The 14,801-nt window shown below is 34.5% G+C and overlaps 1 protein-coding gene across 1 annotated transcript in view; it reads right to left on the bottom strand.

The window, feature by feature from the left end:
• Positions 1-14,801, bottom strand: part of DHX29 (DExH-box helicase 29) — a 74,248-nt gene that overhangs the window by 38,873 nt on the left and 20,574 nt on the right. Inside the window, exons 5-6 of the mRNA XM_074282501.1 lie at positions 7,360-7,505; positions 5,831-5,959 (exon numbers count right to left, since the gene is read on the bottom strand). Coding sequence (XP_074138602.1) covers positions 5,831-5,959; positions 7,360-7,505 — 275 coding nt within the window. The remainder of the gene's footprint in view (positions 1-5,830; positions 5,960-7,359; positions 7,506-14,801) is intronic.

Genomic DNA, 14,801 nt, shown 5'->3' with positions numbered 1-14,801 from the left:
CTATACCCTAGATTCTTGAACTATGTTAATCTGGAAGGATTCAGTATTACCCCAAACAATGATTCAGGGCAGAGTCTCCTGCTATTCTCTGGTGCTGAGGGAGCTTATACCTCCTATAGAGGGAGCACGTACTATCACTGACTGGGAGTATCATCCCTGGGATGACCGTATGCACAGGATATCTTGAAGAACTCAAGAGGAGAGTTGGATACTGATCCCATCTATAGTCACTAGAAGTCTCATGGCCTCTAGGACTGGTCTCCAGCTGACTAATCTATTATGGCCATTCATATTCCACTGGAGCCAAACTTGATCAGTCTACCAAAGCTTAACCTTTGATAGCTTCCTATTATCTGTCCCCCCAAAAGAGAATGTATCAGCATATTACTCAAAGCTAGCCATTCTACCTTTTTTCATTCTTTTCCCCTTTAAAGAGTCCATATTCTATCAAAACTGGATTAATGTGAAATGAGCAGAACCAGATCACTATACACTTCAACAACAATACTGTATGAGGATATATTCTGATGGAAGTGGAAATCTTCAACATAAAGAAGGTCCAACTCACTTCCAGTTGATCAATGATGGACAGAGGTAGCTACACCCAGAGAAGGAACACTGGGAAGTGAATGTAAATTGTTAGCACTAATATCTGTCTGCCCAGATTACATGTACCTTCGGAATCTAATGCTTATTGTGCAACAAGAAAATGGTATTTACACACATGTATTGTATCTAGGTTATATTGTAACACATGTAAAATGTATGGGATTGCCTGTCATCGGGGGGGGGGGGGAGGGAATAATTTGGAAAAATGAATACAAGGGATAATATTATAAAAAATATATATAATAAATAAAAATAAATAAAAATTAAAACAACAAACAAACAAACAAACAAAAAAACTGGATTACTCACTATCCCAATATCCACATCTTGTGACATTTTTCTGTACCTTTGTTTATCATTTCCAGGGGTTGCATTGCATTCCTATTCCATACTCCTCTGTTTAAATTCTACCCATCTTTTGAGATCTAACTGAGATAGCCACTTCTCCATAAATAAAGCCTTTCCTGATTCTCCAGTAAGAAATGACAGTGCCTCAGATCCTCAAAAGAATTTATTTATCATTACCTGTTTTATATGGCAGTTTTATACACACACACACACACATATATATATATATATATATATATATATATATATATATATATATATATATATATATATATATATATATATATATACATAAATGTATATGCATATTTTATTACTATACTTGGATATAAGCTTCCTAAAGGAAGGAACTATGTCTTATATATCTTTTCATCTCTACTAGTATATAGTAGACACAGTTATTTTATTATTGTGTAATTTAATAGGTGGGAGTAGAAATAAGTTTACTGATATAACTAGTGGACTCCCTATAGATCACAGCAAAATAAAAGTATTAAGAGGAAAGGGAGTTGCTAGAATCAGAAACATTCTGGGACTATTCAGTTTACAGGCAAATAGTCATATATTTCAATATTCCTTAAAAACTCAACATATATCAAAATACAACAAATATTTTAAAATTATGACTGAGGCAGCAAGTTTAAATTATATCATTATTAATTATAGATATAATTATATATATATATATATATATATATATATAATTTTGTATTCTATTAAAAAGCCAAAGAAGTGTGCAATTCATTTTGAAATTCATTAAATTCATTAAATCAACAGTGGTTAAAATAAAAATTTTAATATAGAAATACTAATAGTTCCCTAATGGCAAAAAAACTTAGAAATATTTTTAATAATGACAATAAATTATGGAATATTTATGTAACTGAATACTATCATAAAGCATGAATGTAAAGAGTGTGTGTGTGCAAAACATAAAAGGAAGCAGGAAAAAATTAAGAAGAGATATGAGATTAGTAGAACTAGGACCATGTAAAACAACTACAATTAGAGTAAAATAAATACAACTTTTTGCTTATGGATTGTTAATCCCTTTAAGCTCTCTATTAAATGATATATATGGATTTTGGTAAGATTTATTCTTTTTTTTTTCTATTTTTGCTTGAATTTGATGGCCAAATTTATAATAAAAACATGAAGTTTTTTGTGTTTTGTTTTTTAAATAAAAAAAACCCAATGATTATCATTATCACCACAGGAACATCAAGTTTTCCCCATCTCTGGCAATTCATGGCCTACTGTTAAGTTAAGGTAGTCAAGGAAATGAGCACACTGGAAGGAGGCTGTCCTATGCATAGATAAGTGGCTTGTTCCATGCAACTTCTGGGAGAACTTTTGGGAGCTAAAGTGGAGTAGGAAATGTAATGGTATTGCAACCTCAAAGCCTTTAGTCCCTTACTGGATTGGGGCTACCCTACAGATAAAGAAAGAAGGAGTTAAGAAAGGATGGTGCAGAGACATAGAGAGAAGAACATATACCTCCATTAAGATGGATGTCTTAAAGTTTGATTTTCTATTACACTTAGACTCATCGATGTGGCTGAGGTTATCTGCCAGGCTATTGTTCTAAAGATGCAGCTTTAAAAGGAGACTGATCTTCTAGAGGGATTTTAAGTCTGATTAAGATAAGGACTGTGACAGTTAAGACAACAGGATAAAAGTTCAAGGTTCGGTGCCTTGTAGCCTCCATGCTACATTGACTTTAACATGAGACAGTTTCAGATGCTTACTGCAACTTAAGGTGGAAACTTATGGAGTCAAGGAAGATCCCATAACTTCAAATTCTAGTCCAACATCTAGAAATATTAGGAAGACTGAAGGTTTACACAAAAAATTGATACTGCAAAAATCTTAACAGAAGACTACTGGCACTGTTTCAAAAAGCTGCGTTCAGAAATACTTCCTTTGAGGCTAGATGTTAGATTCTTACTAAGTGCTAATGAGATAATGAGATATTAGGTTCTTACTAAGTGCTAAGTTAGTATTTAACAATTCTCTAGTTCTGGTCTTTACTAGGAGTTCAACTCCTTTGAATTCCTGGGGAAGAGCTTGCATGCTTAGGAGGAGCAAGTTCATTGGTTGAAGTATATGTAACCTGCTGTTGTCTCCAGAAGCTGCCAATCACTCTCTGGGAGATCTGCTGTGTCAACTCAAATCTCTCGGACAGATTCTTCTTCCTGTAGAGAGCCGACTTCCCTTCCTGCAGAAAGCAGCCTCAAGTCTCGTCCAGACAAAATTCCCCTTTTTCCTCCAGAGCTGCCCTCTTTTATCCTCCCAGAGAATGGGCGTGGGATAATGCAAGGGCTTCTGGGAAAAATTACTTCAACCAATGAACTTGCTCCTCCTAAGCATGCAAGCTCTTCCCCAGGAATTCAAAGGGGTTGAACTCATAGTAAAGACCAGAACTAGAGAATTGTTTGTTTTTTTTTTTATTTATTTTTTTTAATTATTATTTTTTTAATTCATTTTTCCAAATTATCCCCTCCCTCCCTCCACTCCCTCCCCCCGATGACAGATAATCCCATACATTTTACATGTGTTACAATATAACCTAGATACAATACATGTGTGTAAATACCATTTTCTTGTTGCACATTAAGTATTAGATTCCGAAGGTTTAAGTAACCTGGGTAGATAGACAGTAGTGCTAACAATTTACATTCACTTCCCAGTGTTCCTTCTCTGGGTGTAGTTATTTCTGTCCATCATTGATCAACTGGAAGTGAGTTGAATCTTCTTTATGTTGAAGATTTCCACTTCCATCAGAATACATCCTCATACAGTATTGTTGTTGAAGTGTATAGTGATCTTCTGGTTCTGCTCATTTCACTCAGCAACAGTTGATTTAAGTCTCTCCAAGCCTCTCTGTATTCCTCCTGCTGGTCATTTCTTACAGAGCAATAATATTCCATAACCTTCATATACCACAATTTACCCAACCATTCTCCAATTGATGGACATCCATTCAACTTCCAGTTTCTAGCTACAACAAAAAGAGCTGCCACAAACATTTTGGCACATACAGGTCCCTTTCCGCCCTTTATATTTCTTTGGGATATAAGCCCAATAGCAGCAATGCTGGGTCAAAGGGTATGCACAGTTTGACAACTTTTTGGGCATAGTTCCAAACTGCTCTCCAGAATGGCTGGATTCTTTCACAACTCCACCAACAATGTATCAGTGTCCCAGTTTTCCCACATCCCCTCCAACATTCATCATTATTTGTTCCTGTCATCTTAGCCAATCTGACAGGTGTGTAGTGGTATCTCAGAGTTGTCTTAATTTGCATTTCTCTGATTAGTAGTGATTTGGAACACTTTCATATGAGTGGAAATAGTTTCAATTTCATCATCTGAGAATTGTCTGCAGAATAGAGAATTGTTAAGTACTGACTTAGCACTTAGTAAGAACTTAATATCCCATTATCTCATTAGCACTTAGTAAGAACCAACATCTCCCCCTAAAAAATCTCTTATAGTGAAAAAGAGAAAGACCTCAAAACAAAGGAGAAAATCTAAGAAACATCTGACACTGAAAGAGCATGGCTAATAAGAAGACTGTTAAAGAACTTTAAAAACCAGCAGGAATCACTGGATTTCCTAACACAAGATGAGACTAATGGACAATGGACTTATGGACATTTATAAATTCTCAATTTATGATTATTTGATCATGTTATTTGTTATATACTTCTAGCATGTGTTATGTTACTATGTGTTTATGTAATCTATGTAATTATGTGTAATGCCTCCCATATTGATGGATTTATGTTTCAAGGTCATGACCACCCTATGTTCTAAATCAAAAGAAAGGGGGAGATGTTAGGTTTATTTTACAGATGAAGACACTAAGCTCAGAGAGGTTAAGTGACCACCATCAGTGTCAGAAGCAGGATTTGGATCCAGTCTCAATAAGACCAGCTTTATCGAGTAGGTCATATTACCTCCTTACACGGTTTAATCAAAGCACACCAATCCTATTTATCCCTACTGCAAAAATATTAAATTGGAAAGGCTACCATAGGTAAATTAGTCCAATGACTAGTCCCATTTATGTGGATTTCATTTATAATATCTTTGAAGCAGCTTCCCCTAAAACAAGCCACCCCCACAAATCAGTAGTTTCTCAGTAATTGTTCCTATTTGTTTCTCCCCTCTGGGTGATCTACATCTCAAATTTACCCAAAGGGAAAGTTCTTGAAAGATTTCAACTATCTGTTTTCTCTCCCACACGAAAAGGGTTATCTATAATATCCCGTAAAAGGAAGAGAAGATAAAGCAATCGGTTTTAATACTAGTTTCCCAACAACTTGGACAATTTTATGTCAAATTTTAGTATCTAAAAACAAATCTATCAATTTCCTTGCAGTAATAGTTCCTTGTCCTAACTTCCTGATTTCTTGATGCTTTTTTTTTCTCTCTCTCCCCCTCATTTCCTTCCTCTCTCTCTCAAAATTCATATTGTGAACACAAATCTTTCACAGACAAGGTGATCTATTAATTTTCCTTGAAATATAACATGTATAGCCCTGTCTTTGAATCTTTGTTCACATTGTTCTCTTTATTCAGACTAGCCAAATTCTTATTATCTGTGAAGTTGTATGTAATCAATCTGGAAAAAGTATCTTTTCATCCTCTGAGTTCTTATGGTATGCATACTGCACTTTGCATTTTAAGTAATCATTTTTTGACCAAAAGGAGTAAAATGAAGCACTCCAAGAGCAGGGATATATCTCTAATATTGTTTTCCATTTCTCCAATGGATTTGGCAAGAAGCTTTGCATACTGTAATTATACAAATATCTATCAATTTCTATATACTTCAAGATAAAACCTGTCACAAATCTCTAACTTACAGGGTCAAATTTTTCCTCTTCCTCTAAACTTTTAGAATTCTCAGTCTTTTCTTCTTGACTCTGTTGTTCAGCATACCGTAAAATCCATTCTTTCATATTCACTTCTTTGTCTTTTTCTACATTTTTTGGCTAGGAAAAGAGCAAACATCAAGAAAAATGAAGATCAGAAAAGATAAATATATCAACATAAGGCAAGGAAATCAAATGTAAGAGTAATAATTTCTTGATTTAATAGATAAAATCAAAAAGCAATGAAGTGTTTGGGCCTGAACAAATATTAAATTGAACTTTAAAAATAAACATTTTTAGTGATTTTTTTTCCCTCTTCTTTCTCAGAGACATGGCACATATTAAATAATTTGAAGAAAAAAAAATCTGCAAAACTACTCAATACATCTAAAAAATCTGAAAACATATGCAATGTTCCATACCTGGACTTCCCCCATCACTGCAAAAGAATAGGATAGATATTTTATGTCTTTGAAGACATGACATTCTTTGTAATTTTGCAACATTCACTTTCAAAAATTTGTGGTTGTTCTTTCCAGTAAACTCCTTGTATAGTTTTCTTAGTTCTACTTCATTTTACATTAGATCATGCACAACCTTGTATTCTGCTCTGTATTCATCATATTTGGTTCACACAGCAGAGACAGGAATATTCCATTACATTCAGATACCAAAATTTGTTTTTTTCCTATTCTTTGTTATTACAAAAAATGTTCCTATATATATATTGATATATTTGGTATATGGAGACTTTCTTCTCAATGACCTTGAGGGAAGGAGCTTAGCAGTAGAATCTCTCAGAAATCAAAGGGTGGGGGCAGGTAGATGGTCAAGAGGACCTGTGCTCAAATTCGACCTCAGAAACTTAACATTTCCTAGCTGCGTAAGCCTGAGCAAGTCACTTAAGTCTAACTGCCTAGCCAAAAAAACAAAAACAAAAAACCAAAAACCAAACTCAAACAAAAAATCAAACAAAAAAAGTCAAAGGGTGTGAACATTTTAATCACTTATATACATATTTCCAAACTTTTCCAAAATGGCTGTTCTGAGTCATGGTTTCACCAAATGTTAATCAAATTTCACATTTTCCTGAAAACTTTGAGTTTAAGGAAAATCAAAAGTAGGACGATATGATCATAGATTTATAAGAAGAAGAGCCTTTAGAGGTCAATTAGTCCAATCTCTTAAATTTTACAGATGAATAAGCTGTGTCCTGGAGAAATGAACAAACTTGTCCAAAGTCATACATACCCCTGAAGAGGTGTGTGACTATTTTCATTGTACCATAACATCTTCTCTTCAAGTACAGAAGTATTTAAATAATGAATTAAGATAAGAAATGAATTTGGGAGTAGCTGGGGGAGAAGTGGCAGGGAGGACTGGGGAGGAAAAGGGGCAAGGAAACATAAAAATGAAACACTCAAAATTTGTTTTCTCTTGCAAACAGTTCTCTTGCAAAAAGTTTGACTTTTTTTTTTTTTTTTTTTTAGCAAGTTTAAATTGTTAATTTCTAAAGTTACCTTAACTTCAGGTTCAGCTTCCTTTTTTTTAGTACTGGCTGGCTGAGAAGGTGGAATCATAGCTTGTATCTGAGGAGATTGAAATTTTGGCCTGCTTTTAGGTGGTTGTTCTTCAAACTCCTGACTAAATCCTTCAGGAAGAGAATCTTGAAAAGGAAAACATTAAAACAAAATAAAATTAATATACAAAGAAGCCTCTGAAGCTAACACATAAGGAAAAAAAAATCTATTCTTGGTATATTTTAAAGTAGGGTTATCACTTCTTAGAAACTCATCCAATTTTCACTTTTCTCAAATACTACACAAAGCAAATGCCATTATTGCAAAAACATTCATATGATTTTAAAAATCATCATACCTATCTTTTGGAAACAATTTTTGCAAAATTCTAGCAAAATTACTGAATTTGTACATACTGTATAGATTTGTCATAGTGGGATTTGACACCTGATTAGCTTGTATGACTCCAAACAAATCACTGTACTCTGGGTCTCAAGTTTCCTCACTTTAAAAACAAAGCAAAACAACAACAATAAAAAGGTGGATTTGGAACTAAACGTTGTCTAAGTCCCTTCTAGCTATAAAATTCAATGACTCTGGGGTGGCAGTTGCTAGTAAAGAATTCTTAAAATTTGGCAGATGTAATTTGAATTTAAATTTCTCTTTCTTTTTGACTGTCTCTCTGAAATGTTACTCTTACTTTTGTTACAGCTCATTCTTAAATTCTGATTATGGATTTCTTCAAATATTATAGGTTTTTTTCTTTTTTTAATTTTTTAAAATTAATTTTATAATTATATCATTTTTTTGACAGTACATATGTATGGGTAATTTTTAAAAACATTATCCCTTGCACTTACTTCCATTCTGAATTTTCCCCTCCTTCCCTTCACCCCTCCCCTAGATGGCAAGTAATCCCATACATGTTAAATATGTTACAGTATATCCTAGATACAATATATGTGTGCAGAACTGAATTTTTTGTTGCACAGGAAGAATTAGATTCAGAAGGTAAAAATAACCTGGGAAGAAAAACAAAAATGCAAACAGTTTATACTCATTTCCCAGTGTTCCTTCTCTGGGTATGGCTGATTCTGTCCATCATTGATCAATTGGAACTGAATTAGATCTTTTCTTTTTCAAAGATATCCACTTCCATCAGAATACATCCTCATACAGGAGTATTGTTGTTGAAGTGTATAATGAACTCCTGGTTCTGCTCATTTCACTCAGCATCAGTTCATGTAAGTTTCTCCAAGCCTCTCTGTATTCATCCTGCTGGTCAATTCTTACAGAACAATAATATTCTATAAGGTTCATATACCATAATTTACCCAACCATTCTCCAATTGATGGGCATCCATTCATTTTCCAGTTTCTAGCCACTACAAAAAGGGCTGCCACAAACATTTTGGCACATACAGGTCCCTTTCCCTTATTTAGTGTTTCTGTGGGATATAAGCCCAGTAGTAGCACTGCTGGATCAAAGGGTATTGCACAGTTTGATAACTTTTGGGGCATAATTCCAGATTACTCTCCAGAATGGCTGGATTGTTTCACAACTCCACCAACAATGCATCAGTGTCCCAGTTTTCCCACAGCCCCTCCAACATTCATCAATATTTTTTCCATTCATCTTAGCCAATCTGACAGGTGTGTAGTGGTATCTCAGAGTTGTCTTAATTTGCATTTCTCTGATCAATAGTGATTTGGAACACTTTCATATGAGTGGAAATAGTTTAATTTCATAATCTGAAAACTGTTCATATCCTTTCACCATTTATCAATTGGAGAATGGCTTGATTTCTTATAGAGTCAGTTCTTTATATATTTTGGAGGTGAGGCCTTTATCAGAACCTTTAACTGTAAAAATGTTTTCCTATTTTGTTACTTCCCTTCTAATCTTATTTGCATTAGTTTTGTTGTACAAACCCTTTTTAATTTGATGTAATCAAAATTTTCTATTTTGTGATCAATAATGATCTCTAGTTCTCCTTTGGTCACAAATTCCTTCCTCCTCCACAAGTCTGAGAGATAAACTATCCTATGCTCCTCTAATTTATTTATGATCTTGTCCTTTATACCTAAATCATGGACCCATTTTGATCTTATCTTGGTATGTGGTGTTAAGTGTGGCTCCATGCCTAATTTTTGCCATACTAATTTCCAGTTTTCCCAGCAGTTTTTGTTAAATAATGAATTCTTATCCCAAAAGTTGGAATCTTAGGATTTGTCAAACACTAGATAGCTATAGTTATTCACTATTTTGTCTTGTGAACCTAACCTATTCCACTGATCAACTTGTCTATTTCTTAGCCAATACCAAATGGTTTTGGTGACTGCTGCTTTATAATACAGTTTTAGATCAGGTACAGCTAGGCCACCTTCATTTGGTTCTTTTTTTCATTAATTCCCTTGAAATTCTCAACCTTTTGTTCTTCTATATGAATTTTGTTATTTTTTTCTAGGTCATTAAAATAGTTTTTTGGGAGTCTGATTGGTATAGCACTAAATAAATAGATTAGTTTAGGGAGTATTGTCATCTTGATTATATTTGCTCAGCCTATCCAAGAACACTTAATGTCTTTCCAATTATTTAAATCTGACTTTATTTTTGTGGCAAGTGTTTTGTAATTTTGCTCATATAATTCCTGACTTTCCTTTGGTAGATAAGATTCCCAAATATTTTATACTCTCGACAGTTGTTTTGAATGGAATTTCTCTTTGTATCTCTTACTGTTGGATTTTGTTGGCGATATATAAAAATGCTGAGGATTTATGTGGATTTATTTTGTATCCTGCAACTTTGCTAAAGTTGTGAATTATTTCTAATAGCTTTTTAAGTAGAATCTCTGGGGTTCTCTAAGTATACCATCATATCATCTGCAAAGAGTGATAGTTTGGTTTTGTCATTACCTACTCTAATTCCTTTAATCTCTTTCTTGATTCTTTATTGCTGAGGCTAGTGTTTCTAATGGTATAAATCCTACTTGACCATGGTTTATTATCCTGGGAATGATTTTCTGTAATCTTTTTGCTAATATTTTATTTAAGATTTTAGTATCAATATTCATTTAGGAGATTGGTCTATAATTTTCTTTCTCTGTTTTCAACCTACCTGGTTTAGGTATCAGTACCATGTCTGTGTCATAAAAGGAACTTGGTAGGACTCCAATCCCTATTTTTTCAAATAGTTTATATAGCATTGGAGTTAACTGTTCTTAAATGTTTGGTAGAATTCACATGTAAATCTATCTGGTCCTGGGGATTTTTTTCTTAGGGAGTTGGTTAGTAGCTTGTTCTATTTCTTTTTCTAAAATGGGACTATTTAAACTACTTATTTCTTCCTTAATCTGGGCAAGCTATATTTTGAAGGTATTCTTCCATTTCATTTAAGTTATCGAATTTATTGGCATATAGTTGGGCAAAGTAATTTCTATTTATTCCTCTTATTTACTCTTCATTATTGGTGATTTCTCCCTTTTCATTTTTAAGACTAACAATTTGATTTTCCTCCTTCCTTTTTTAAATCAGATTTACTAAGGATTTGTCTATTTTGTTGCTTTTTTCCTAGAACAAACTCTTAGTTTTATAAATTCAAGTTTTTTTTTTTTACTTTCAATTTTTATTAATCTCTTTTATTTTTAGAATTTCAAGTTTCGTGTTTATCTGGAGGTTTTTAATTTGTTCCTTTTCTAGCATTTTTAGTTGTAAGCCCAATTCATTGACCTTCTCTTTCTCTATTTTATGCAAGTAGGCCTCTAGAGATATAAAATTTCCCCTTATTACTGCTTTGACTGCATCCCACACATTATGGTATGATGTCTCATTATTGTCATTTTCTTGGGTGAAGTTATTAATTATGTCTATGATTTGCTGTTTCACCCAATCATTCTTTAGTATGAGATTATTTAGTTTCCAATTATTTTTTGGTCTCTTTTCCCCTGGCTTTTTATGGAATGTAATTTTCATTGCATCGTGGTCCAAAAAGGATGCATTTATTATTTCTGCCTTACTGCATTTGAGTTTGAGGTTAGATGCTGCACCATTTGGTGCGAATTTGTTTAATATTGATACTGCTTCATTATCTATGCTACCCTTTAGATATAGTGCCCTTCCTTATCTCTTTTAATTAGATCAATTTTTGCTTTTGCTTGATCCAAGATGAGGATGGCTACCCCTGCTTTTTTGGCTTTACCTGAAGCATAGGAGATTCTGCTCCAACCTTTTACCTTTATTCTTTATGTATCACCCTGTTTCAGGTGTGCTTCCTGTAAACAACATATTGTAGGATTCTGGCTTTTAATCCAGTCTGCTAACTGCTTTCCTTTTTATAGGGGAGTTTATCCCATTTCACAATTATGGTTAAAATTACTAATCCTGTATTACTTGCCATCATGTTAACTTCTGCTTATGCTTTTCTCCTTTCCTTCCCCCTTACTCCCGTCTCCCCAGTATTAAACTTGTGAGCACCACTTGCTTCTCACAGCCTTCCCTTTTTAGTATCCCTCCCTCACCTTAGAATTCTTCCCCCTATTTTACCCCTTTTCCTCACAATTCCTGTATTCCCTTTCAGCTTAGCTTACTCCTTCCCTTTTCACGGTTCCCATCCCACTTTTCAATGAAGTGGAAGGAGTTTCACCATAAATCTAATGTCTATATTTTTCTCTTTAAGCCAATTCTAATGAGAATATGATACACACTATATTTATCCCTCTACATTCTTTCCCTCAGATATAATAGGTCACCTTTGCCTCTTTGTGAGATGTAGTACCACCACTTTACCCTTTTTTCTGCTATAATTTCCTTTCCACTTCTATTTTCTAGAACAAATTATACATGTGTTCTTTATATATATTTAAGGCAGAAATATAGTTCTCAAGATTTCTTTTTACCTTTTTAGAAATCTCTTGAGTTCTGTGTTTGGAGATCAAACTTTTTGTTTAGATCCAGTTTTTTCATCAAGAATAGATGGAATTCATTCATTTCATTGAATGTTCATCTTCTTTCCTGGAAAAAGATGCTCATTTTTGCTGGGTAAGTCATTCTTGGCTGCATACCAAGTTCCTTAGCCTTTTGGAATATCATATTCCAGGCCCTTAGCTCCTTTAATGTGGATGCTGCTAGATCCTGGCTAATCTTTATTGTGGCTCCTCCACATTTGAATTGATTTTTTTCTAACAGCTTGCAGTATTTTTTCCTTCATTTGATGGTTCTAGAATTTGGCCACTATATTTCTTGGCATTTTGATTTTAGGGTCCCTTTCAGTAGATGATTGATGAATTCTTTCAATGCCTATTTTACCCTCTGTATCTAAAACACCTGGGCAGTTCTCTTTGATAATTTCCTGGAAAATAGTGTCCAGGCTCTTTTTTTCATCATATTTTTCAGGGAGTACAATTATTCTCAGATTGTCTCTCCTAGATCTATTTTCCAAGTCTGTTGTCTTCCCAAGAAGGTATTTGACATTTTTTTCCATTGTTTTGTTTTTTTTGGTTTTCCTTGACTGATTCTTGGTGTCTCCTCAAGTCATTCAATTCTATTTGTTCGATTCTGATTTTCAATGAAGTGTTTTCTTCACTCACTTTTTAAATATCTTTTTCTAATTGTCCAACTGAGTTTTTAAGTGAGTTGTTTTGTTGTATGGATTTTTTTTTCCATTTCGCCAATTTTATTTTTTAGAGAGTTATTTTCTTTTTCCAACTCACTAATTTTATTTTTCTAGTATTTGGTGTCTTTATCTACTCTGTCTTTAAATGAATGGGATGACTTATCCAGACTCTCTTGCTAAGCTTCCCTTTCCTTTTCCCATTTTGCTTCTAGCTCTTTTGTGAGCCTTTTTGATTTCTTCTATGACTGTTTTGTGTATTGAGGAGCAGATCCCCCTTTGGTGATTCCTCTGGAGAAAGTCTGTTTTTAGTGTTCTCAGGGTTTAAAGTCTGCTCTCTATCCATATAAAAGCTATCACTGGTTAGAGTCCTTTTAAATTTTTTGCTCATTTTGTCAGAGCAGAATCAAAGAAAACAAACTAATAAGAAAAAGAAATGGTGTGCTTTTTTTTGGAGGGGGTTGGATGGTGTTACTGGGTTTCCTCTACGAAGACCGCGGGGGACAGCAGCAAGGCACTAGCAGGACAGCAATGGTTGTGCTGCATCTGCCCTCTGGGACTCTTGAGGCTCTAAGAATGCACTGAGTCACTCTGGGTGGGGGTGGCCAGGTCCTGAAAGACGCTAGCTTTTGGGGGTTTTATTCTTTACCTCCTGTGTCTATAGCTTCTCTGCTGATCTTAGCTTGCTGCCAAGACAGATCCACACTGTAATAAAGGTCATTTGGCAGAAATGGCAGAGATGGCACCCCTCCCCCCTCAGGTCTGTGCAGTGTAAGATGCCTGCCACACTCTCACTGCTTGCCCTCAGCCTGTGGCCAATCTGTTTGTCCCTGCCCCCAAGTAAAAACAGACCTCTTCTAGCGAATTTCAAGGATGTCTTCTGTTGGTAATTATTTGTGTGGTTTTTTTCTGGTCAAGCACTAATTCTGAGGCTTGTCATGAAATAAATTCTGAGTGAAAACGCAAAGCTTAAGCAGATGTGTGCCTCCTCTCCGCCATCTTGGCCAGAAGTCTTACAGACTTTTTTCTATTTCCACTCACCTACTAGAAGAATTTCTCTTTTGTTCCAAATATCTTTAATACCTTTTCTTTATCCCAGTTTTAAATATTTTTGTCATTCAAGTTGTTTTCTGCAATATTCTTTATGCTCTGCTGTTCCATTCCTCTTTTTTCCTGATTTTCAACATTTTCTATTCCTTTAATGACTTTTCTTTCTGTTCTAACATTTCCTCTCTTGCTTTTCTCAAAGACTAAGGTTCACCTTTTTATAAATTGCACCTTTTTCTTATTTAGACAAAATAAATAATTAAATTAAATAATTTTAAATAATTAAAATTTTCCTGTAAATTCCTCTTTTCACATCTGTGTGGGAGAGCAGACACCATTGCTAGGCTTAGTCAGGGAGATCTGAGCAATCACTCCCTGCTCAGACATTAAAGCAATTATGTGATCCAGGACAAATCATCCAACCCTTTCAAACCTCTAGTTCCTGATCTGTAAAATTAGAATAGAAAGAACAGTATTGACTTTCTAGAGGTCTTATGAGAATCAACTTCTTTTGTTGTATATGACAAAATATGATTCCAAGGGTCACAGCAAAGAAAAAGGCCTCCAGTGGTCATTCCCTACCCTGCGATATGACTTATTCAAAGATGGCAGATAAGCCTGATACAAAAACGAGTCAACCTTGAGAGTGCTCCCATACACAAATGAGTCGAGGCTACAGTGACCTGGATCAGGTTCCCAGAAGCCCAGTTCCCTCATTACTTCGTAAGAATATCACCTGCTCCACCAAACACCATATAGACAATATAAGTATTTGCCACTGTCAGCA

This window comes from Sminthopsis crassicaudata, chromosome 1, assembly GCF_048593235.1.
Source record: "Sminthopsis crassicaudata isolate SCR6 chromosome 1, ASM4859323v1, whole genome shotgun sequence".
Lineage (NCBI taxonomy): Eukaryota > Metazoa > Chordata > Mammalia > Dasyuromorphia > Dasyuridae > Sminthopsis > Sminthopsis crassicaudata.
The sequence above is the reverse complement of the archived record's forward strand: the minus strand, read 5'-3'. Positions and strand labels throughout refer to the sequence as shown.